The sequence below is a fragment of the Rhyacophila brunnea genome, unplaced genomic scaffold, assembly GCF_057557595.1.
Source record: "Rhyacophila brunnea isolate RB1 unplaced genomic scaffold, BYU_Rbru_1.0 scaffold_6, whole genome shotgun sequence".
NCBI lineage: Eukaryota > Metazoa > Arthropoda > Insecta > Trichoptera > Rhyacophilidae > Rhyacophila > Rhyacophila brunnea.
In genome coordinates, this window is record NW_028233276.1 from 20,195,241 (window position 1) to 20,220,126 (window position 24,886).

General features: G+C 31.8%; 1 protein-coding gene across 1 annotated transcript; it reads left to right on the forward strand.

The window, feature by feature from the left end:
* Nucleotides 1–2,352: 2,352 nt before the first annotated feature.
* On the forward strand, nucleotides 2,353–19,957 carry LOC147065370 (retinol dehydrogenase 13-like). The gene is made up of 6 exons (XM_085956794.1): nucleotides 2,353–4,749; nucleotides 9,983–10,113; nucleotides 10,368–10,727; nucleotides 11,361–11,482; nucleotides 17,809–18,023; nucleotides 19,597–19,957. The coding sequence occupies exons 2-6, from the start codon at nucleotides 9,996–9,998 to the stop codon at nucleotides 19,727–19,729; spliced, it is 948 nt and encodes a 315-aa protein (XP_085812920.1). The 5' UTR covers nucleotides 2,353–4,749; nucleotides 9,983–9,995; the 3' UTR covers nucleotides 19,730–19,957.
* The last annotated feature ends 4,929 nt before the right edge of the window (nucleotides 19,958–24,886 follow it).

A 24,886-nucleotide genomic window follows, 5' to 3' on the forward strand; every position in this document is an offset into this window, starting at 1 on the left:
TTTTAATAATAAGTTAATAGTGCAGTAATATATAATTTTGTTATATGGAGGATTATAAATAAAATTTAAAGAAGTATAATGGACATCATAATTAATATTATGTATGTCAGAAATGTCAGATGATGACAATTATTATTAGTAACAAATTATTAGCATAAAGTTTAATTTAAGAACTGACTGTTATTAATTATGTCTAATGAAATTTTGTGAAAATGCATTCAATTTTTTATTACCCATTGGCGACCGACTTTATTTTTGTATACAGAATACAAAATTGACTTCAGACTGACCAACAATCAAATGTTAATAACATAAAAAGTGTTTTTTCAAATTATTTGATTTTTTGAACATAAATAAAAAAAGATGCTTTAATATGATTTAAAAGACAGAACAGAAAAAAATATATTTAAAGCGAGATAGGGAGGGATCAAAGTTTAATACATAAAATAAAAACTTTCGTTAAGTTTACTTCAGAATTTTAAGTTTAGTTCTAAATAAAACCCAATTGTTTACCCTTGTATTATATAGCGTAATCTATTTTCATTCGATAAGCCATAGAATTTTTGAAAATTATTGACAAATGTCGTACTTTTCGCGAATTTTTTCGGAAATTTAAAGTTACGATTGTTTGTTCCTACGCTTCAAAATATAAATGATAATTTGTAATAAAACTGTTCCCTGTATTATCCTATATCTAAAATCGCTTCCATGGTTTCAAAATATTTTAAAAGCTGTTCATTCTTAACGCCGATAAAAAGTAGGTCAATAACCTTGATAGAATTAATTTTTAATTGGTTCCATCACGGAAACATGAATACATAATTTTATTCTGTGAAGGGCACCGTTTTACTACCTACATATTGGACTAAAGATTCAATCAACAGATGTCACAAACGGAAAATTAAAAAAAATATTTAAAATGCTGTACCCAAGGCCTGAACAAAAACGATGCATGAGTGCGAGTGAGAAAGTATTCGGCACCCTTATAATCTCTGCGACACGCGCTAGAGTAAGATAAAAGGTCTACATATGTTTTCGTTAGTTTCCAAAAGTATCGCCAACAAATCGTGGAGAATCGCTTCACGTAGCATCGTAGCTCGTGTTGCTAAATTGCTATTTTTTGTGTTAGACATAAAATCAATGGTAAATATTTTTTGTTAATTAAGTAGGAAAGATGGTTCTGTGTATTGTATTAAAATATGGTAGCCATACTGATAAGCAAGAATATGGTATTACGTTTCATAGGTACGTTGATACATGTTCATGATAATTTATTTGTATATTATTATATATATTATCAGTGACCTAGTGTTTCTTTAAAATAACTTAAATTATGGATATCTTTACCTAATGGTTGCATTTTGACCGCTTAAAAATACTATATAACGCAGCGGTTTCCAACCTGGGAGGCGCGATCTATTGCCAGGGGAGGCGCCAAAATTTTTGAATAAATTATTTTTTATACCATAATATCTACAAATAAATAAAAGTTCATATCTTAACGTAACAGTGAAAATTCAGTGCATCAATGTTTATTTTAATATATAATACATATATTTAAATCCTATTAAAAAAATATTTGGAGCGGAGAAATTTAAAAATGGCGCTTTTGCAAACGCTCTGTTTCGGTAATGCACAAAACGACCGCTGGTTGCATGAAAACAATAACCTCAAATTTAAATGTCACTCGTAGCTAAAGTGTCAACTGAAGCGTGTAGGCAGGGTGTGATATTTTTTTTTTAAATTGTTTTTGACGTGATTTCTTTAATATAATATAACAATAATACATGTCTCCACTTTAAAATGATTTCTACGCCAGATATATTGAAGCAAACAAAAATCTATTTCCTGAGTTCTTGGTTAGTTTGCTAATGCATTTTTCATATAATTTTATTAATAGTAAAAAAAGTCGCCTGCGGCGCTGCTTTGTTTCAGGGCTATTAAATATTTTTAATATATGGGTGAAAGATCCTGGCCTGTGGGCCCTATTCACTATGTGGAGAATCCATTAATTTTTGTCAATGAACGATGATGAATTTGGTTGACTTCTTTTAAAATTGATTGTGGTAATAAACAAGCTCATTCGTCGCATGAAAATAAATTAATTAAAAAATGAATTTGATATAAGTAAGTAGTAAAAACTTGTGTGTTAAAAAAGTGTCTGTATTATTTAATGAAATAAAGGGGGGGAGGCGCCAAGATTAGATTTTTTTTAAAGGGAGGCGTAGTAACATAAAGGTTGGAGACCACTGATATAACGTAAACAAATAGAAAATTATATTTTAATTCTGAGCGTCTAGTGCGAGCACTTTGGGCGAGCACTACCGAAATGGTCTATGGTCTCGAACATTTGTAGACGAATGCGTTCGCTCGCTCACAAACCAAACGCATGGCACGCAGCTTCATTTAGCAATGCAACGGGTGGTGTCTAGATGTATCTATAGTCTATGGCTGTACCATTTTTTTTGTATGGTATTTTTAAAATCCAATATTTATACTGGTTGGTAAGAATCCCTGTTATCTAATATATTCACAATGTAGCGAACTTATTTATAAACACATTTAATACCAGACATTTTCAATAGATGCCCTAATATAGTGGTCAGCAAATAATTATAAGATAAAAATAACTTTTAATATACATCGTTTTTAAATTCTGTTGAACCATATTATAAACTTGACTTGACTAGCTTAAACGATCAAGAAAATTTGTACTTGACATGTCATATTGATTTCCATAGTAACGCACGTATATATTAATAATTTAGTTGCTAGGACCCCAGACCCCTAGCAACCAATAATGGTGTCGAAATAACTTGCCATACAAAACAGAATTAACTGAAAATGAATTCAATTCTATTTAAAGATGGCTAAAAGTATTAAAAGATGCATTGGCATCGTGTTCTGATATATTCTAAAAGTTTAGTCTAGCTAGTCGGGAAGTTAGTTAAACATTTCGTTGTAACGTTGTAAAATAGGGCATTTTTCGCATTGAAATGTTTATGTAGCTCCAATATGATCCTATATCCTGATATGATAATCATATCCTAGAGATAAAATTCTGGGTATATTATTACGTGATCGTGAAACCAATCGTTCTGTTGGATGTGTTTTATGCAACCTGAAGCCTAATATGTAGAGACGGGAAAAAACTGAGCTCTTTGAAAGATATAAACTTAGTACACTTAATGTCTTGAGGGCGCGAAGTCTCAGATGGGCTGGTCATATTATAAGATATGATTGATCCTCAATGTTTAGAAGTTACCCCACCCCAGTAGAGACTCGGCCTCTGGGCGACTCCCAGGGGACGCAGAAAGGATAAGTCTAACCGACTGGAGAGAGAATATCTCGGGGTAGATATTTCCACAGTCAGCCATGAACTTAAATGATTGATTAGCTACAGCTAATACCAGCGTAAGTAAGTAAATTTCCGAGGAATTCCATATTACTTATGTACCATTGAATATTTATTTGTCATATAGGATAGGCCCTTCCCTAAAGTTATATAGATTTGATGCATACATATTTTCTGATAGTTCGTAAAGAATTCGGAGCCCTTTATTGGTTGGCGTATTGGTATAAAATAAAGGTATTTAGCCAATGAGAAATTAATTGATTAGTATGGAATGATTTTCAGCCAATGAGATTTTATATTGGGTTTGCCCAAACTGAAAGTAGACATTGTACGATTTTCATTTGGAAGAATGTCTATAAGCACAACGAAAAAATCAAAGCCATTGGTATAGTAATATAATAATTCTGTTTCAAGAATTTTTTCACTTATTATTATGAAAAATACAGATCTCTTGATGATTTTGAAACTTTCCTATGAACCAAAACAATTCACGAGTGTCAAGGAAACCATCACTGTATTTATTACTATCCAATAGGCAATCTTCGCGTTTCACTGGTGTAGTCTATAGAATTATAGCGCCTGTACACATGCATGGATTTATTGGAGACAATAGTGCGTATTTTAAATAATCATGACAATAACTGTTTACACGTAAAAATGCCGACTGTCTCTCCAATTTCATTATTCAAGAGTAAGTGAGACGCGACATGGTCATTTTGTAGAACTAATTTTGACCTGCTGGTAGTAAAAATAGGTTAACCTAAAATTAGTACCTAGTTCGTTTTTTTTACCGCAGTTTCGCTATTATCGTTCTACTGCGCAGGCGCAAGATCGAAAATAATAATACTATCGCGTTGAATTTGGAACCTTCCAAACTTGTTTGATTGTACGCAATCTTGCCAACTGCAGGATAATACATGTTTCCCCATACATTTTCTTACTGTGCATAGTAAATCTATGCACGTGTAAACAGGGTATTACATTACTTATTATAAATTTATTATTTGTTTTAGGTTCCAGAGTAATACTTGTTTGAATGATACTGAATCCGACATTGCAATGGAAGGTGTCAAGCAACGATGCAAAGATGATACAAGCCTAGGTACATTAGCGGTCACAAAATTAGATCTTGATTCGCTAGCATCAGTGCGAAAATGTACCGAACATATTATTATCATGGAGACCGAAAAGGAAATTCACATATTAGTAAACAATGCAGGCATTATGATGTGTAGTGATGGTATGTGATGCGCAGGGAAAGACCATTGACGGATTTGAATCGCAACTTGGCATCAATCACCTTGGGCATTTGTTATTCACATCGCTTCTGCTTCCAAGAATTATTGAATCCAAGCCATCTAGGATCATTGGGATCTGTTCTGTCCTTCACTACTGTGAGTATTAATTCACTAATAACTTACATAATATTATGCTTTCTGCTTATTGGGATAATTTCTTTAATTTTCCTTATTTATTTGATGATGTCAATCATAACACGGTTTTGATCTGGTAAAACTCGCTGCACTCCTTTGCATTCGCCTTTTTTGGTAGAGTGATGAATGTCGATTTCAACCAATCATCGGGAAATATGCCCGTTTCGTAAATTTTATTAAACAAATCAACGAGAATTTCTAATTGATCTTCTTCTAATAATTTTATCATTTCGTTGTGAATATTATCAGGGCCGACAGCTTTACCATTTTTAGAATTTCGTATTGCGTTTATTATTTCTGCCCTCTTTATGCATGGGCTTGTTCACATTCATTAAAAGTATAGCCAATAGGTCCCTATCATCATCAAACAGATTTTCAATATTATGTCTTCCAACGAGACAGCTTTTTTTCCATATCTCTAATATAATACGCCCATCTTCGTCTTTCAAGATAGTTGATGAGGTTCCTTTTGTAATTCCCAATGTTTCCTTTATCTTCTTGTGCATATTTTTGCAATCTCATTTTAATTATTTTGATTTATTGCCATCCAAATTAGCATTACGAATTGCAAGTTAGTTCTGCAACTTTGGAGAATAAACCTCCCGATTTCTAAGATAGTTATCAGGGATAAATAGATCAACACTAGCAAGAATGGCAGAATTCGGAAAAATACGTGGCCAATTATAAATATCGTCTAGTGTTTAAACTACAGTATGTAAACATACCTAAGAGGATGCCAGTTGCCAGAAGCCACGGGTAATATCCATACAACGTTGTCAAGGAGTCTCAAAAATTTCTTTCGAACTCGCTCCACCATAAGGTCGTATTTCAACTGATGCGGGGCCCAAATAATCGACCCACACTCAAACCGGGTTCTAACTAAGGAGTTATAGAGAATTTTTAATACCTTAACATCCGAAAAGATACAGGAAGTACGCAAGATGAAGAAGTCCAACATTTGTAGTGCCTTTTTACAAATGACAGCCATATCACCACTAAATGAGCACAAGCATAGTGAACCAAGTCCATTCTGGCTATTTTTAAGTAAGCTCTAGGTTCAATAATAATATTTTAATATTTCTTATTCTGTAATGGTATGATTTCCCTTGCATAATAACTTAATTGTATTTAAAATAACACTTCAGAATTGCAATCATACCCTTACAGAATTAGAAATACTCAAATATTTTGTTTGAATCTAGCTTACCCAAAAATAACCAGAATGGACTATGTTTACTATGCTTGTGAACCACTAAAAAATGAGCTTACTATCAAACGCAATGCCAAGATCCCCTTACGCGAGAGAACTCTGCCATGCATCGAATATTGAAAAAATAATACCGCTCACTAGAGCTAAAACGATACAATATTGCATTTATCAATATTTAAGTCAAACTTGAAGGAGCCAACAAATGACATCTGTTTCAGCACAATAAACATGAAAGCATTTTACGTTGTTTCTGGTGAATTAATAATTCAATAATTCGCGAGTGAAACAGAAAAAGATAGACGTAATAAAATATATTATAATATATTACGATTTTTTCTAAAGACATAAATTATATGTAATATAAATCATTTAAAATTAACATGACTGGCTTAAACTTTTTTTGATCGTTTAAGCGATCAGAAAAAATTGTATTTGATAGAAATAATGCGGAAATGTCATTTTAACATGTCATATCGATTTCCATAGTAAGGCACGTATATATTAACAATGTAGTTTCTAGGACCCTAGCATCTAATAATAGTGGATTGGATTACGGATTTCTTTTTCAATAAGTTTTTTACTTATTAAACCTTGAAATTAACGTAAAAAAGTTACCTTAGGTAAAAAAGTGTCGGGAATTAACCAGAGTTTGGAAACCATTTTATTATCGACGCCGTTTGTTAGCTAGCAACCGCTTGAACGAAAATACAAAAATAGATAAAACATACCTACTGGCATGATTCATTATGTATTTATAAAATTTTATTTTTAACAAAGCGTTAAATGTAGAAAAAAGTATTTTTTTTCAAAAATACGATTAAAACTCGCCGGTCCCGCAGAAAAACTTGGCGGGCCGCTTGCCCAGACCTGTTCTATATAATCCAAATATTATAATTTGTATAGGTTTTTTTTGCACGTCCTTCAACTTGTGTTTTAATAATCTGAATTTTTCAAAGTGATTTTCTTTGATCCATATTTTGTATTCGATTCGCTATTGTGCATGTCTATTTATATACTCTGTAGGTATATATTTTTAGATGATGTGATTTCATACCTTTGAATTATTGATACTTGTAAATTAATATGATAATTTGTCAGTTTAATATTGATTATACTCATGTACCTACTTAGTTATTTACTTTGTTAATTTTAATGTAAGTACCATATTATTATGATAATTAAATAATAATACATTTTGAAGTTTCTGTATTTATTATATTGAAGATATCCACCAATGAACATCAATGAATATTAATAATATTCCGTTTCTCCCGCACGCCTATGGTCTCGAACGTTTGTATTCGTATATGTCCACTCACTCACACAACCAAACACACGGCAAGCAGCTTCACGTACCAAGGCAATGTGAAGCGTCTATCTGTATCTATTGTCTAAGGTCCATACCGATATACCTACATCTCTATAAACGTACATATGTCTTAATTTTAATAACTAATAAATTGTACAACAATGCATTGAATTGAATTTATTGGTAACAATGAAACACAGTATTAGTGATTAAAAATTGATACGAAAATTTTTAATAATTAGTAAATAGTACTTAATTTAAATTTACATTTTACAACGTTTTTATTAGCTCGTATTCTTGTTTGTCCAGTACAAATCTTGCAATCGATTTTTTACTAACTTCCCGACTAGCTAGACATTTGAAACTTTTAGAATATATCAGAACATGATGCCGATGCATTCTTTTAATACTTTTAGTCATCTTTACGCAGAATTGAATTCATTTTCAGTTAATTCTGTTTTGTATGGAAAGTTATTTCACAAAAATCCGTAAAAATTAAAAGACTATTATTGGTTGCTAAAGGGAGGGTCCTAGCAAATAAATTATTAATATATACGTGCATTACTACGGAAATCAAAATGAAATGTCAACATGACATTATTCAGTATTCTATATTTGTTTGTTTGTTTTTTATTTACTTCTTATCAAGTACAAGTTTGAGCATATTGAGCATAATAATTCAACAGAAAATTTAAAAAACGTTGTGTATAAAAAGTTCTTTTTTTCTTGTAATTATTTGAATATGTAACCATCATTTATGAAATTTCTGTTCAATTAACATATATGTTTTCTTGTCGGTATTAAATATATTTTTAAATACCTACCGGGTATCTACTAATAGGTAGAGAAAAGAAAGTTTATTCTGGCATTACGTCCACAACGAAATCACTTTGGGACGGTGTTAGACCTAAATGAGTCGCCTGCACTGTCACAAGAATTTGAAACCTTCTTTTTACTATCAACCTACTACATATACCTTTTGCTTGTTTCACGTGGTTGTTCTATCACGATATAAATGGTGGCAGACGCATCATTATTTTTTATGCGACTATTCTTTTGAACTCATCAATTTCAGCTTAAAAACGAACTCTGTCATACGTTTCTGAAAGTTTTCCACATTGTCCAAAGCTTATAAATAATATAAGCGTCCGGATTTATGTCTGAAAGGCCGAAAAAAGGATTGTATCTATTGACAAAATAAAAAAAGAAGTGATTCTCCAATAAAAGTGAACTTAAAGAGTTATTTCTCTTTTGTTACACCAACGATTGCCAATTAATTTTAGCCACAGAACCCTTTTATATTTTTGTACAAAATAACAGAACCCCTTGAATATTTTATTGTGGCATGTTATAATAAAAATGCACTTTTGGCTAAATGTTTCTCCTTATCTGTCATCTAACGAGATAGGTACATGGTGAAAAAAAATATCTTTTGCAAATTTGTTTTTATCGAATTTCCTTGGAGTAGGTGATACATATATTTCATAAAAATTCTGAGAATATGTTTGTTTAATTAAACTGTATGTTATGAGCTAGAAATTCGTATGCCGACAACTTTACTCTTGCCATATTTAAAACATTTCAACGATGATTTTATGAGGGCCGAATGACTTCATATTGTATAATTTTAATTAATTATTGTGACTGTAATGGTCAACTTTTAGTCCTAGAATTATTTGAAGTGTAAGAAGTGAAGAATATTATTGTTTTTGAAACCAATTATTGTTAATGAGGACTTCAAACATTGTTAACGCGGAGAGTAATGTTTTTAGCATTACCTACCGGCAATTTAATACATTTTACTAATAACTTTAATTTTAAATAATCTTTTATTAAAAATTTAGTTAAAAATAAGCTTATATCGTATAGAAAAAAGCCCGAGTTTTATTACTACATCGTATTTTTGCAATATTTTAAACCTTTTAGTTTGATAAGTTAATTAAAAGGTCACAAAACGATTTTTGAAAATGACATAGTTTTGACGTATTTTTTATTTATTTAAAAACTATAGATTTTTATATAAAACAAATGCGTATAACTTGATTTTTTTTATTTAAGTATGTTAAATTGATCTTTTATGTGGTCACAATACCAAAGCTCAAATTGATATAAATAAAAAGGGATTCAAAGTTATAATCATTTACATATTTGTTAGGAAAATTAATGTTTTTTTTTAAATTAGAAACAAGATACCATTTTTTAATAATTTTGTGACCTTTTAAAGTACCTTTAAAATCACATTTTAATGATAACTTTATACATAAAATATGATGTAGGTACTAAGAGAAATCTAAATTCAAAAACACATCTAAAAATAGTAAGCTGACAAAACTGATCTTGTTCTAGATTACGTTAGAATGTCAATGTACTGTTTGTATTTATTTGTTTAACAAGTGGACGAAGCTAAACATTATTTAAATTGCCCATAATACACGAAGCTGTCGACCTCTGACGTGTAATCGGATAAAACCATATTATAAGGGTCCATATTATAACTAATACAGGTCAGTAGTATTATATTGAGCATAGGTACCAGTGTCCGCCCTGTGTGTATTTTTCTTACTAAATCCTTGTTTAGCTTACCTATACCTATAGTCTTTTGAAGTTATTGATGATTGTGTGGCCATTATTGACAGTTGATACAGTTATTTTTACACGTGCCATTTTTCTTTCAGACCCTGAAATATTATGCCATTATTCAGTGGAAGATGTTACAGTAAGGTTCGGCTGGATGGAAAAACTGCCGTTGTTACAGGATGTAACTCGGGAATCGGAAAGGAGACAGTGATCGACTTATACAGACGAGGTCAGTAAGTCAAATTAATTGTTTTTAATATTTTCGGAGTTTGACAACCATACTTTTGTCAGATCGTCATTTGTAAGTATTGGTACACTTCTGGATGAAAGCTTTCGAGTTAATTGATGGTGATCTGGTGGTACAGTAGTACCCTGAGTACCACTACCACTGGGTTTTGTCAATAAACATTTTGACATGGTGATTTCTGATTAGTAATAATTATTCTTAGTAGGAATATCATTCATATCATATGTTGTTTTTAGGGGCACGAGTTCTAATGGCATGTCGTAATATCCAAAGAGCAAACGAAGCTTATAAAGACATCCAGAATAAGTGCCAAAACGAAACGGGACTTGGGTCAATTCAAGTGATAAAATTGGACTTAAACTCTTTGTATTCAGTACGGGAATGTGCCAAGACCATCATTTCAACGGAAAGCCAGATCAATTTGGTCATTAACAATGCTGGAATAATATGTCCCGAAGGAAAGACTGAAGATGGAATTGAGACACAAATTGGGACTAATCACCTAGCACATTTTCTATTTACTCTTCTACTTCTTCCTCTAATCATTAGGTCTACCCCAGCCAGAATTGTGACAGTTTCGTCTATGTTACATAAATGTAAGTGGCATATTTAATGGGGTCTAGGACGATTCGGCACCGGGACAACTGGGCGCCACACAGTCGAATGACTTTCGAAATTATATAGACGCTCGTGAATTATAGGTACTTTTAAAATATATATTCAATATTATTATTTAAAATTAAATTATTATATTACCATTTATTACCCGGTGAGAATGTAAATATGCACACGTAAATAATGATTTAATTGTGAATATTTTTAAGTTTCAACGAGAAGAGAGCTCTTTTATTTTTGTATAAAGCCTCAGGTATGATAATTCTCAATCCGCAATAAAAATATTATGTCAAGAGCAAAATAAATTAAAATTACCAAGTAGTAGATAAAAACTGATTAAAATTCGTCATCTACTTTCTGCATAAAATCGTAACGAACGTCTATTTATTTCATTCGACAATGCGGCGTCCAATTTTCGTGGCGCCCAGTTGTCAGCCCACATCTTAGACCTAATAATATTTTATAACAATACTAATATACATTTATCTTTTATTGATGATGATCTGGGCTATAAGCATCCTGATCGCCTAATATAATTAATAATAATTGCTTGTAATTCAATGCAATGAAGAAATTGAGCGATTAATAAAATTATTCTTTCCTTATTATTTCAGATGGAACTATAGATTTTGATGACTTGATGTTTGATGAAAAACCATACAAACCACTAACAGCATATTGTCAGAGCAAATTGGCAAATATTCTATTCACCAAAGCTTTGGCTATCAAACTCAAGGTGACCTATTATTTTCATAATATATTTTATTATTTAATATACCGTATCTATTAGAGGTGGCAATTTCATTAGTTATCGAAAAATCTCGGAGTCCCACCCGATTTCTTGATCAGTAAATTAATTGGGATATCGAGTACAGTTTCCAAGTAGGTAAACAAAAAATATTTAAATTTATGTAACTTACGATTTATATCATTGTGATTTTATATTTATGACAAAATCGTCAAGTTTGTCTAATTCACGAATTTCGTATTATGTCACCAGTCAGATGTTCTCATAAATACCTACCCTTTATTACTCTTTATGTAGGATTTAGTTAACCTTGTACCCCGTTTACACTACATGGATTTACTGTTGACAGTATTAGTAGTATAGCGGCCATAACAAGAAAGTGTATGGATAAACATGTATTATCCTGCAGTTGCAAGCTTGCATGCATGAATCAAAAAAGTTTGGAAGCTTCTGACTTTTCATGCGACGGTAGGGATTTTTTCGATTTGCGCCTGCGCAGCAGAACGGTAAGGCGAACCTGCCAGCAAAAAAATCGAACTATACTCATATTGAGGTTAACCGATTTTCATTACCTGTCAAATGATAAAATCGCGTCTCGTTTACTCTTGAAGAATGAGATTCGAGAGACAGTCAGCACTTTTAGGTGTAAGCAGTTTTTGTCATGATAGTTAAAAATACGCACTATTGCTGCCAGTAAATCCATCCACGTGTACACGTTATTATAGATTTCATCATTATAATCGAGATTGGTTAAAGATTTTCTGAAAACTAGTTTGAATCAAGTATACGTACCTATTTATTGGAATGATGGATTAAAAACCTTTTTATACGATTATAAAACTTCTTTCCTGATCAATTATAATTAATTAAACAATGTATACCTATAACGTGCTTTTTTGCACTTAACCATTGCAAAAGTTCAATTTAGTACAAAAAATATACTTTTTTTTTTTACAAAATTTCAGTTCCGGGATTCCGATTTTTAATAAATACTGATCCCAAAACACCCCTAATATCTACATCTGCCTAATATCTACGCGGCTGTATTATCATTTATGTATAGGTATATGATGATATTATAACTTACTAACTGACCCGGCGAACCTCGTACCGCCTCAGAATCAATAATCTTGTGTTAACTTATTAGCTGAATTAAATTCATTTTTTTTTTTATTAAGTTAAAATGAATATTCAAAATGAATTCAGTTCAATAAATGTGCAAAAATTAAACCAAAATGAAATGGATTACATAGTTTTGGTTGGTTCAGATTTCGAAGCATGATGACTACCGAGCCAACCTTCAGTTGTAAATTGTGCGGTGGCAAGCCAGGAAGATCCAATGAGTTTAAAAATTCAGTTGGCTAGTTGGTTGCTTCGTCTTCGTTTGTTAGTGCAAGAACGTAGTGGTCGCGCGGGGATTGCGCGCCGGCATCTTGCGAAACTCAAACGTATAACCGTGTGTAAAATGTTCGTAAACAGTGTCTTTTTTCGGGCATAATACACATGGCTATACGTTTGAGTTTCGCAAGACGCTGCCGCACCACGCCCGCCAAATTACCACGGCCGAGCACTTACACAGTCGATAGATTTGAAGGAATGCAGTAGACCAACGATTTGATTTTGACTTGTGAAGTTTAAGTGATCCACATCTTTGTTCTTTGCCGCAAGAATTGCTCGATCACTCAACCAATTGTTGACACGAAATTGCAAAAATTCAGCGGAAACAAAATCAATCCGTTCGATTCGTCGACAGGAACACGGCCGTTACCGATAGTCAGAAATTGCTTAGAGAAATCTTCGGCAGATGGATCGTTTAGCAATGTAACTCGCATGTTTGTCGTCAGCTGAAGGTCCTTCACATAGCGCCACAGAGTCAATGATTTGAGGCAAGCATTTATTTCATCGGCAGCGGTCGATCTTGGAATGACTGGTAGTGTTTGGCGGAAATCGCCAGATAGTAGAATCATTGCGCCTCCAAAACATCTCTCACAATGCGCGTTTGTGCGCCATTCTACATTCATCCCAGGTGATGATTTTACTTGCTACCAAAACTTTGGCCATTGCTGAATGTTTCGCAATATTGCATATCGGTTTTTCAGTCGTTTGAAGGTTCAACGGCAATTTCAACGCTGAATGAGCCGTTCGGCATCCTTTTAGCAACGTGGCCGCTATCTCGGAAGAAGCAACTGCTACAGCAATTTCGGATTTCACACAAACAGTGGCCAAAATCAATGACATGGGGAATGTCTTCCCAGTTCCACTGGGCGCATCGAGGAAAAATAAGCCACCATTTCCATCATCAATTGCCTTCATTAACGTATCGTGCACTACCTTCTGTTGGGGGTTCAATATTGGTACATTCGTTCAAACTAATTAGTTCAATGCATCTCGATCATTTTCACGTTCACGTTCCAATTCTAGAATGAAAGCGTAATTCACTCCACGATGTGGCATTGGCATTCCTAACTTGACTAACAAACTGCATGAGGTAACACATGTCTTCGATCAAAAGGAAAACCTGGTTATGTATATCCTTATTCACCTCGAGATCAGGATTCCCTGAAATGACACGAATTCGATGTAAAATGTCTTCTGACATGTCATCCTTGTAGTTTTTCTACAGTTCGGGTGGAGTCGATGGGAAGCATGTCGGAATAATGATAGCAAATAATGTGCGTATCTGACTTGGAGATGCAGAAACAAATGCTTTAGCGATTGTCATGTCCCAATGAGTATCATTTTCAAGAAAATTGAGCTTTTGACATGCAGCACGAAATGTTGGGCACACTACACCATTGACAGTTCGAAGTGATTCAAATGATGTCGGCCCACGAAAATTTACCAGCAACAACCGCAAGTAGAATCATTCGCCATTCTTCGGATGAACTGTGTAAATGCGACCAAGAGCATCAGTAGAATGCACATCCGAATGATCAAAAACCGCATTGCCTTGCTTCCGACGTTGAAATTTCTTCGATGAAGCGTTCCAAGTGTAATAACGTGGCATCTTAGAGTAGAACAACGTTCGTGCAAACGGATCGCTTTGGCAAATCGAAAAGAAACTGGTCAATGTTGGCGCTGGAGATATTTCAGCACGTTGAGCAACATTCGATGCGTTGAAATAAACTTGTTGACCATTCTCCAGATGCTCCGCCAAATGTATAGCAGTGGGATGACGTTCATGAATGAGGAATGAGAGAATACGCCAAATTGCTTCATTGCAGCTCACATATCGACCAACTTGATAGTGCATGATTTCATCGTTGGTATTGGGAGTTTGAACGCCAAAAACTACAATATCGCTGCCTTTGGTGACATATTTGCAGATGTATTTGATGGACTTCACTGAATTGCAAAATTCCACGTTGCAATGCGCCTTGAATGTTTTGGAAAAAGTGGCGAATACGGAACAATTCAAGTGTTGTCAACCACGATATCATTTCACTTCATTTTCGTTGTGATAGTTCTACCGTTATCATTGGGTGATCGACGCCGATACAGTGGATAACCATCATTGGCAGTGATAGTCTTCGCCGTTAAACTTCATGGATAACGCTTGGAACACTTGCCGTCGACCATGCACGGTGATTGGGGATTGATGGCGCCACACTATCCATGAATCATGTAAGTAATTACAACATCATGCAGGTCTGGATCGGTTTAGGGATCAGGAATCTCGGCACATATGATGTCATCTTTTTGGTCTGGTCGAATTCTTTCGACTAACCAAATAAGAATGTGTGCATGCGGCAAGCTTCGTTTTTGTCATTCAATCGAATACATCCAGCATCGAGTTTCCCAAAGACGCGATGCTTAACAATGTAGTTCATCAGCGACAGGATTTTTTGTTTGAAGACACGTGCGGTGATATCGTGCCGATCACTTGATGTTTGTCCGGGGAGTGGCAGTTGAACAATTTCTATTCATTTCGGATTTCATGTAAAGGTGATGAATAGATCTGGACGACCGTAATGACGAACATATTTCATTGCATCTTGCGCATATTCATGCATATGACGTGGGCTGCCAATGTACATCGCCGATAGAATAGTCAATCGACCAACATTAGCTGCATCTCCTACGGTGTTGATTACATCGCGTAAATGAATATACTCCTCCGATCGCAGTTTAGCTTGGTTCAACCGAATGAAAGTAAGGCGCTCCGTCTCGATTTTAAGCAATCGACGAAATCGAAGCAAATAGTTGTCAGCATTTTGACGAATCATCAAATGATAGACACTGGAAAATTAATCACATTATCTAAAATTACATAATGAAGCAGTTATCGATGCTTACACAATCACAAATTTGATAACCTCACAAAGTGAACATCTTCGAAGGCAACTTACCGTTTGAAAATCACGATCGAAATAGCTATTTGCACACCTAGCTGGTAATCGGCTCGATTATTCACGTAGATCGATTGTCGAATGAAGTTCGAAGGATAGATTTTGAAATTGGTAGGTAAATAATGAGCAATACCAGTAATGAGATCATGTAATTTTTTTCCTTGGCTTTATTTTTGGACGCTGTCGAAGAAGTAAAAAAGATCAACTGTCAAAGGATAGATAATGCACACAACGCTTTTCATTTGTTTCTTGTTTATTCTTTCTATCATGTATCGTTGTATATGGATTTAAATTTTTTGTGATTTTCTTTTATTTTCGAATGCGCGAGGTCATTTTTCAAAATGTCAAAATGTATGAGAAAATGAATTGTCTTCATAATGTATTTTTTCCGTGATTTATCCGATATTTTAATAGTTATTCTGCTATTCGGGGCGGAGACAAATCTAACAAATCAAAGATCATAAAAATCGGTCCAGCCGTTCTCGAGTTATAAATGGTGTAACTAACCCGACTTTGTTTTATATAATATATAGATTAAATATATTATATTAACTACCCTCAAAAGAACCATACATACTTGTGTATTTTGAAAGTTGCAAAACTTCCTCTTTGGCGAGGGTTGTTTGTTACTAAAAAATAGGAAATCACTGTTATAAATTCACTGTTATAAATTTAATCTAGTTATATAAACTTGAAAATGAAAAACTGACTGATATAATATTTATAACTCAGTTTGTGACAAATACTGATCTTTTTATAATTTAACTATAATTTCATAATTTTATGACTGATTTTTTGAACTGTTTAATGGCCTCCTTTAAATTTTCTGACGAATCGATTGAATCTAATAAAATCTCATCTGGAATCATTCCCCGTATTCCCCGATATATTGATGTAGATTCTGAAACAATAATTTTAAAATGTACATAAATATAAAATGACAATGGTCGCCATTTACACTTTTGTAAGAATGCGCAAATATAATATAGATATTTCATATAGGTAGGTACGTAATTTACTGAAACATAATCTTCTTTATATACCTAGGTATCTATTTTTTATGTTTGCGTTGGTAGATTTGCAAACGTGAAAATTACAATAGGTAGGTACTATCATTATTTCAATGCGACGACTGCAGAGAAATTTCAAGGGGCATACAAGCGTATAATACCTATAAACTAATATAATAAAAGTAGACTTACCTATTAACTTATTTTATCAGCCATCGGATTGCAAAACCTTTTTATCAATATGATTTAAAAACGCCGAACAGCAATATTATTCTGACACTTGACATTATGTCAACTCGAAAAATATTAGAAGACTGCTTTTGTTTTGAAAATATCATGTAGAATTGACATGAAATTTGAAAAGACTGATCGAAAGCTCGAATGATGATTGGCTTGACCATGGGTGAGCTCTGATTGGTCATTGAAATGGCCTTATATCATGCGACTTCGTGTGTGACCGTGCTACCATCTATTCTGAAAACTGAGTATTAGGTGGTCACGTTCGCTGTATGGAACTTTCATCCCCCTGGGCTGAACTGAATCAACTGTCAAAGGATAGATAATGCACACAACGCCTTTCATTTGCTTGTTTGTTTCTTGTTTATTCTTTCTATCATATTGTATCGTTGTATATGGATTTAAATTTTTTGTGATTTTCTTTTATTTTCGAATGCGCGAGTTCATTGTTCAAAATGTCAAAATGTATGAGAAAATTAATTTTCTTCATAATTTATTTTTTCCGTGATTTATCCGATGTTTTAATAGTTATTCTGCTATTCGTGGCTAAGACAAATCCAACAAATCAAAGATTGTGAAAATCGGTCCAGCCGTTCTCGAGTTATGGTGTAACTAACCCGACTTTCTTTTATATATATAGATATCGTATATATATCCATTATATGATATAGAAGCTTATATATGTTAAATCAATTTATGCCTAATTGGTCGTTTTTAGGCTCATAACATCGAAGGAGTTACGACATATGCACTTCACCCTGGAGTGATCGGTACGGATCTCGGGAGACATTTTGATAATGCTTTCTTCCCTGGGATGACCTACCTCTTCAACGCTTTGAAGTGGATGCTTAAGTCTCCGAAACTAGGAGCACAGACATCAATTTATTGCGCCGTCGACGAAAAGTGCGCCAAGGAGTCAGGATTATATTATAGGTAAATACTTATGCTAACATACCACACCATTACAATTTTGAAACATTGAAATGAATCGCCATGTATTTGGATAGCTTTGAGATTAAAAATAATATCAGTGTGTGTACTTATGTACGCGCGTTAGAAGTTATATTTCCTTTGCGTAACAGAACAAAAACAAAACTTGTGATAACCTAGATTGTTAATTATCTTGTTAAATTACACACTCAAGAAAAAGGACTACTTATTGGAGCGCCATTGGTTTATTTCTATACACTTTAACTTTTATTACCAAATTACATAATGGTTTCTCGTTGTTTTTATTTTTAAAGTACCAAATGTAAATCTGACATTTAATCGTTTGTTTACGTAAGGAATTGCAAATGGCCGACAATAATAAATTCGTTTCCTAGGCAAGAGAACAATAATTGCGTTAGAGCGTAGTTATGCACAAAGCAGCCAAGCCACAATTTTGAAAAAAATGAGTTAAGCTGCTGTCTTACAAATATATCATATAAATGCGTTTTAAAGATTTTGCAAATTGCAGAATATGACATTTTCGATTTGCATAAAGCAACCAAGCTGTTGTCATACAAAAATGTCATATAAATGCGTTCTAAAAATATGCAATATTCGTTCTGCAAAAAGCAGCCAAATGATAATATTATGTACTTAAGTAAATTCATTTTGTTATATATAGTATAATATACAGATTTTTCATTTAAAAAATAGTGCCAGGCAGCTAAATATTGATGTATAATTTACAAGTTTTTCGAATTATTTTCAGAATTTTGAAATTCCCATAATACTTTAGTAACTTAGAAGGCTATTTTTAAAGAAAATAATCAAAAATAAAGACTTTTCTTATAAAAATAATAGATGGCTGCATCTGCAGAATGCACATTCTAAAAAAAATCATTTTACTCAAAACACCTGGACTGCTAAAACACCAAAATTTCATAGATTATATGCTTTTATCTCTTCAAAAGCTATACAAAATCATATATATATATATAATATCTATCATTCAAAAAGTATACACAGTATACAGAGGCTTTGCTGATTTAAAGAAACACAATTTACATAAAAGTGCTTCTATCTCTGTTTGAGGTTTGTGTGGCTCGGCTGCTTTGTGCATAACTACGCTCATTATTCTTCGTACATATTATAATAAATTCGCTGCCTAGGCAACGGAATATATACGCAATATTATTATAGTGTATAATCGTCACGATTGGATTATCATAATGTGGCGTAAAGGTAGTGCGTTCGGCTGATAACCTAAAAATCGTGATTTGAATCCAATTGAGTGTGATTTTTTTCGTGTGAAAAAATAAATTATGTGATACATGTCACACGCCAAAAATACACTCTGATCTGATTTTCCAAACGCGCATTAAGAAGTAGGTATAACTTCAATAATTATTCGAATTTTTCAATCAGTATTATCAACAACTTTTAGGTTAGGTTATGCCAGTAGTTTGATATACGTTTTATCTATTTTTGTGTGAACTGTTTTTACTTATACGACTCATTTAAAAAAAATGTGAGTTGTTCAAATGGCATCGAATACTTCTTATATGTATTTTTTCAGTGATTGCATTCCCATAAACCCGACCAGAGAAGCCATGGATCCCCAAATAGCTGATAGACTTTGGGAAGTTTCTTGCAAGCTCGTTGGAATTGAAAACTGGGATCCATTTACTGGAGAAGACAAAATAAAATGAAAAGAAAAATATTATGTTTTTAATGCATGTATTTTCTATAGGTATAAAATAGACTAGATATAAAATGATTATAATCGCGTTCTAATTTCGTTAATTCTCATTCATAGTCAATCTCGAATTTGAATATTATTTCAATCTAATAATATTCTGTATGTATTATCAATATTTTATTGCTATTAAACATTGAAATACAATATATATACAAACATATATCAATGTTAATCAGCTACCCAGATTTTTCTTCTTTAATATCACCATTACGTATATCCCTATTAATAATACCTATAGTTGAATATATATTATGTAAAAGATAGGTACTTAAAAATATTATTTTACTTATTCCAAAACATTTGGGCACGTGCGTTGTATCTTCGGAAGTGACTCCCATTGTGTCTTAAGGGAGATGCTTATACTATCAGAGGCGAAAAGAGGCACCTAACGGAAAAATACGAAGCTTGCAATTTGAGATTTTTTTTTGATAATTTACAATTTCAACTGTAGTAATTAATAAATATGTATCTGAAAACACTAAAAAGATTTTTTATTTTTTTTTAAATTTAAAGATAAACTGGCAATTGTAAAAAAATGTAATAAAATGTGAATTCGTTGCAGGGTCAAACTTATTATCACATTATATTTTATGGCCATATTTATTATTAAAATTTAGTTTATTAGGTTTTAGATTTTATGTGGTGTATATTTTTGACTAATTCATCGTTTTAATATTTTTTATATATATTTTAAAAAACATCGATTTAAAAAAAAATATAAATGTGTATAACTTGAAATCCTTTTTATTTATATCAAATTTTATTTTAGGCATGGTCACAATATTGAAGCTCGAGTTGATATAAATAAAAAGGATTTCAAGTTATACACATTTATATTTTTATAAAAATCGATGTTTTTTAAAATATATATAAAAAAATATTAAAACGATGAATTAGTCAAAAATCTACATTATATATAATGCAATAATAAGATGTGACCCTGCAACGAATTTACATTTTATCACATTTTTTTACAACTGTAAGTTTATCTTTCAATTACAAAAAAAATAAAAAATCTTTTTAATGTTTTCAGATACATATTTATTAATTAATACAGTTGAAATTGTAAAATATCAAAAAAAAATCTCAAATTGCGAGCTTCGTATTTTTCCGCTAGGTTAGACATTATTCTTGGTGGATAGACATTAAATTAATTAAAATAAAACACAATGTGTAGTTGGTAGGTATTTATTCTACTTGGTTATAATAATCAGGACCGGTTTTTTCGCATTAATGGATCACTGTCAACTGATAATTATCAAGTGAAATGTAGTTTAAAAGTTAGTTAATGATCAAAAGTGTTTCCCAAGTCATGAGTTTCAGCGACTGGTGATAGAGAGATCCATAAACAAATACCTAAATAAGACAGGATTGCTTATACGGTGGAATCAAATCGAAAGATATCTCTTGATATTATAATATAACCATTCGAAGATTTGCATAATTCGAGTAAAGACTGAAAACGAAACTGGAAATCTACATTTCATCAACGAAAAAAACAACATGCATGTCTTTAAAATATTTGTTAAATTATTAATGAATAACAATAATATCAAGTACCTTTGATGAGATCTTCGAGGAATTTCACCAGTAACATAATGTATGTAATTTATAGCTGACTATTAGTTCGCATCCACTACCTCCACCGTATCAATTAATTGAGCTTGAAAATGATAGCTTTTCAATTTAAACATGATGATTTTATGATAAACTTTATCGAAAGCTTTTGAGAAGTTTATATATTGAATCTTCTTGCTGCTTGTTTTCATAAACATAGTTGATAATAGCTGGTATATAAGATTGGTACGAGTTGAATGTCCGGGAAGAAAACCATATTAATTAGGTATATTTTTCATCTGATATAATGATATACTTAATGTATATATATCGCTGCCTTAGTACAAGGGTACACTATTTGCCACAAACCTGTTAAAAGGAGTTACTAGGAATACCAATAAGAGAGTAATTAGATATTTTCATAAATTATTTATTTATTATTATTATGTGAATATCTTAAAAAATTAACATTTTATCTAATATTCATGTAATAAAGTGTAGTATTGGACTACGACTATTTATGTCATACAAATTTATCTGAAATATTTTGGTAAAATAAATTTCTACAAAAATAGTGCAACCTTGCCAAAAAAACTTCAACTAATTCTCCATATTTTGTAATTCATATTGAAAATCCAAGAAATCCAAATTGGACCACGTGGAGATCACTTTCCGGATGACTTTCGCATTTAATATTTAATCCGTCTATGATTCATGCGAATTATTTCTAATAACTATGTTTTCAAAACATATAATTTGGCTTAATTGATCACAGAGCAGATTGCGTTCTAATCGGTGTGATTTGAAAAATAAATGATAAAAAGTTAAATTGAAATACATGAGTCCGAGTCCCACTCGGTCCAACTTATATATATATTTTTTTCTCATTTCCATTTTTTTGAATACTGGCAATTCTGGGTAGTGGATTACGATGATAGTGCTAATTATGTATTATCTTCAGATGCAATACGGTAAACTGTTTGTAATAAATGAAGATTTTCGATTGAATATTTTGTAGAAATTATATAATGTACTCGTATTACCATTCTACAATAATTATCATTTTCTACAGACAGTATAGTATACTATATTACATTCGAAGAATACGCAAAAACTAGCACTACGGTTGAAAATCACATATTCGAGCCCCGGCCTGAATATATTCTGCCTTGATAAAATAGTATGATAGTATGAAAAATCTAGAGCTAAAGTAGTTACTTAATGCTTTCTTTTTATTAAAAAAAACTTTTTTTTACTTGACCAATGTTTTAAAATAAAATAATATTATAGTTATAAACGTTTTAATTTAAGTATGTACGTAAGTCCTTTGTGAACATAATGCATTAGTAATCATATTTCATTAGACATAATTGTAAAAATAATATATTAAATCACAATACGGAAAAATAGAGACAAATTAGTCAATCATAAATTTGAATAATATCTATTCGATCTCGAGGAAGTAGACATGTGTTTTTTGTAACTAAGTTTGTTTTGTTATTTTTTATAACGTACCTAATATATATATATAATTAAAGTAATACATACATAAGTATGTAGGTAAGTATGTTCAATAAAAAATCATATTGGAAATTAAAGAATAAAACTACCGAATAAAACCAGTCACGTACCTACTTACGTTTTGTTATTTTGCAGTCTTACCTTATTCGTATATTCACCAAAAATACACTATATGGTCGAAATAAATATTGTTTTAAGGGCCCACATGCGCCACGTAGGCCAAAATGGAGTTTTTATGATATTTTCAGAGCATAGGCCTGGACATTCCTTAAACGTTGTAGATAGTCTATTTATATAATATTGAAGCCTTATTATCCTTTATATTTATTTTAAACATTTTATGACTGCATAAAGTATTTTTATTACGTCATAAAATATTATTCTTTTAAACCTCTCGATCTCGTTTTAGAATATAGTCATATTTCAGTACATCCATGTGCAGTGGTGTTAAGATTTTTAAGATTTATTAATTTTTAAACGCATTTATAAAACCATTATTTGTAAAATTATTTGCTATTTAAATAATAGAAATATTTACGATAAAAAAAATATTTATAATCTCTGTGATCAAAAATTTGACAAGAATTAGGCATTTTATTTAAATTATTGTAACAATTAAGCGCATCAATACATACATTATGATAATATTTATCACTTTAGCTGTCTATAGCCGCCTGCCGCCTTGTGTACATAATAACAGGTGGTCATTCAAAATCTCACGGAGTACCATTTTATCACATATGCCCTAGGAATAGTCAGTAGTAAATCGTCAATTTCGTACATATAGGATATATAAATAAATATACGATAAAAAGAACTTTTTATATACAACGTTTTTAAATTTTTTGTTGAATCTTATAAACTTGACTTGACTAGCTTAAACGATCAAAAAAATTAGTACTTGATAGAAATAATACTGAAATGTCATTTTGATATGTCATATTGATTTAGTAACGCACGTATATATGTAGTTGCTAGGACCCCAGACCCCTCTAGCAACCAATAATGGTGTCGAAATAACTTTTCATACAAAACAGAATTAACTGAAAATGAATTCAATTCTACTCAAAGAAGGCTAAAAGTATTAAAAAAATGCATTGGCATCGTGTTCTGATATATTCTAAAAGTTTCAAATGTCTAGCTAGTCGGGAAGTTATTTAAAAATCGATTTGTACCGGAGCAAGATTTGTACCGGACAAAGAACCACCGGACAAATAAGAATACGAGATAAGAAAACGGTTGTACAATACACTTGAACTACATGGTCCAGGCACATTTGAACTAAGAAGCATCGGTATTTGAGAAACACTGAGTAATGGGTGTGGATTATCGTATAGATTTAATGGGGGTTATTTTGCAAATTTAACGTTCATATTAATTTGGACGTTGTAACGAATACTCGCTTTCTCGTCTGTAAAACTTCAGTTAAAGTTATTTTGAAAGCCGTATGTGAATTATAATAATTGGTGAAAGAATATTACAATAATTATTGTTTTAAAATAAAAATACAGTGTTAAAAATACAAACATCCATTTTTATAAGTTAGGTATTTGATTATTTTTAAGTACATTTGTGAAAATATTAAAGTGCAATAAACATGATACCTCGCAACATGCATAGGTGAGTCCGAAATTAATTTTAAAATGTATTAATTTATGACATAAATAGTAGTTTTTCAGCAAATAAATTTGGTGAAGTTTTTACTGAGCCTTTTTAAAGAGGCACCTAGCGGAAAAATACGAAGCTTGCAATTTGAGATTTTTTTTTTTGATAATTTACAATTTTAACTGTATTAATTAATAAATATGTATCTGAAAACATTAAAAAGAATAATATTTTTTATTTTAAGTCAAAGATAAACTCACAATTGTAAAAAATGTAATAAAATGTAAATTTTTTGAATCGGACCGCACCCTATTATTACATATATTTTATGGTCATATTTTTTATTAAAATTTAGTTTATTAAGTTTTCTAAGCATTGCCTAAGAGATTTTTGACTAATTCATAGTTTTAATATTTTTTTATAT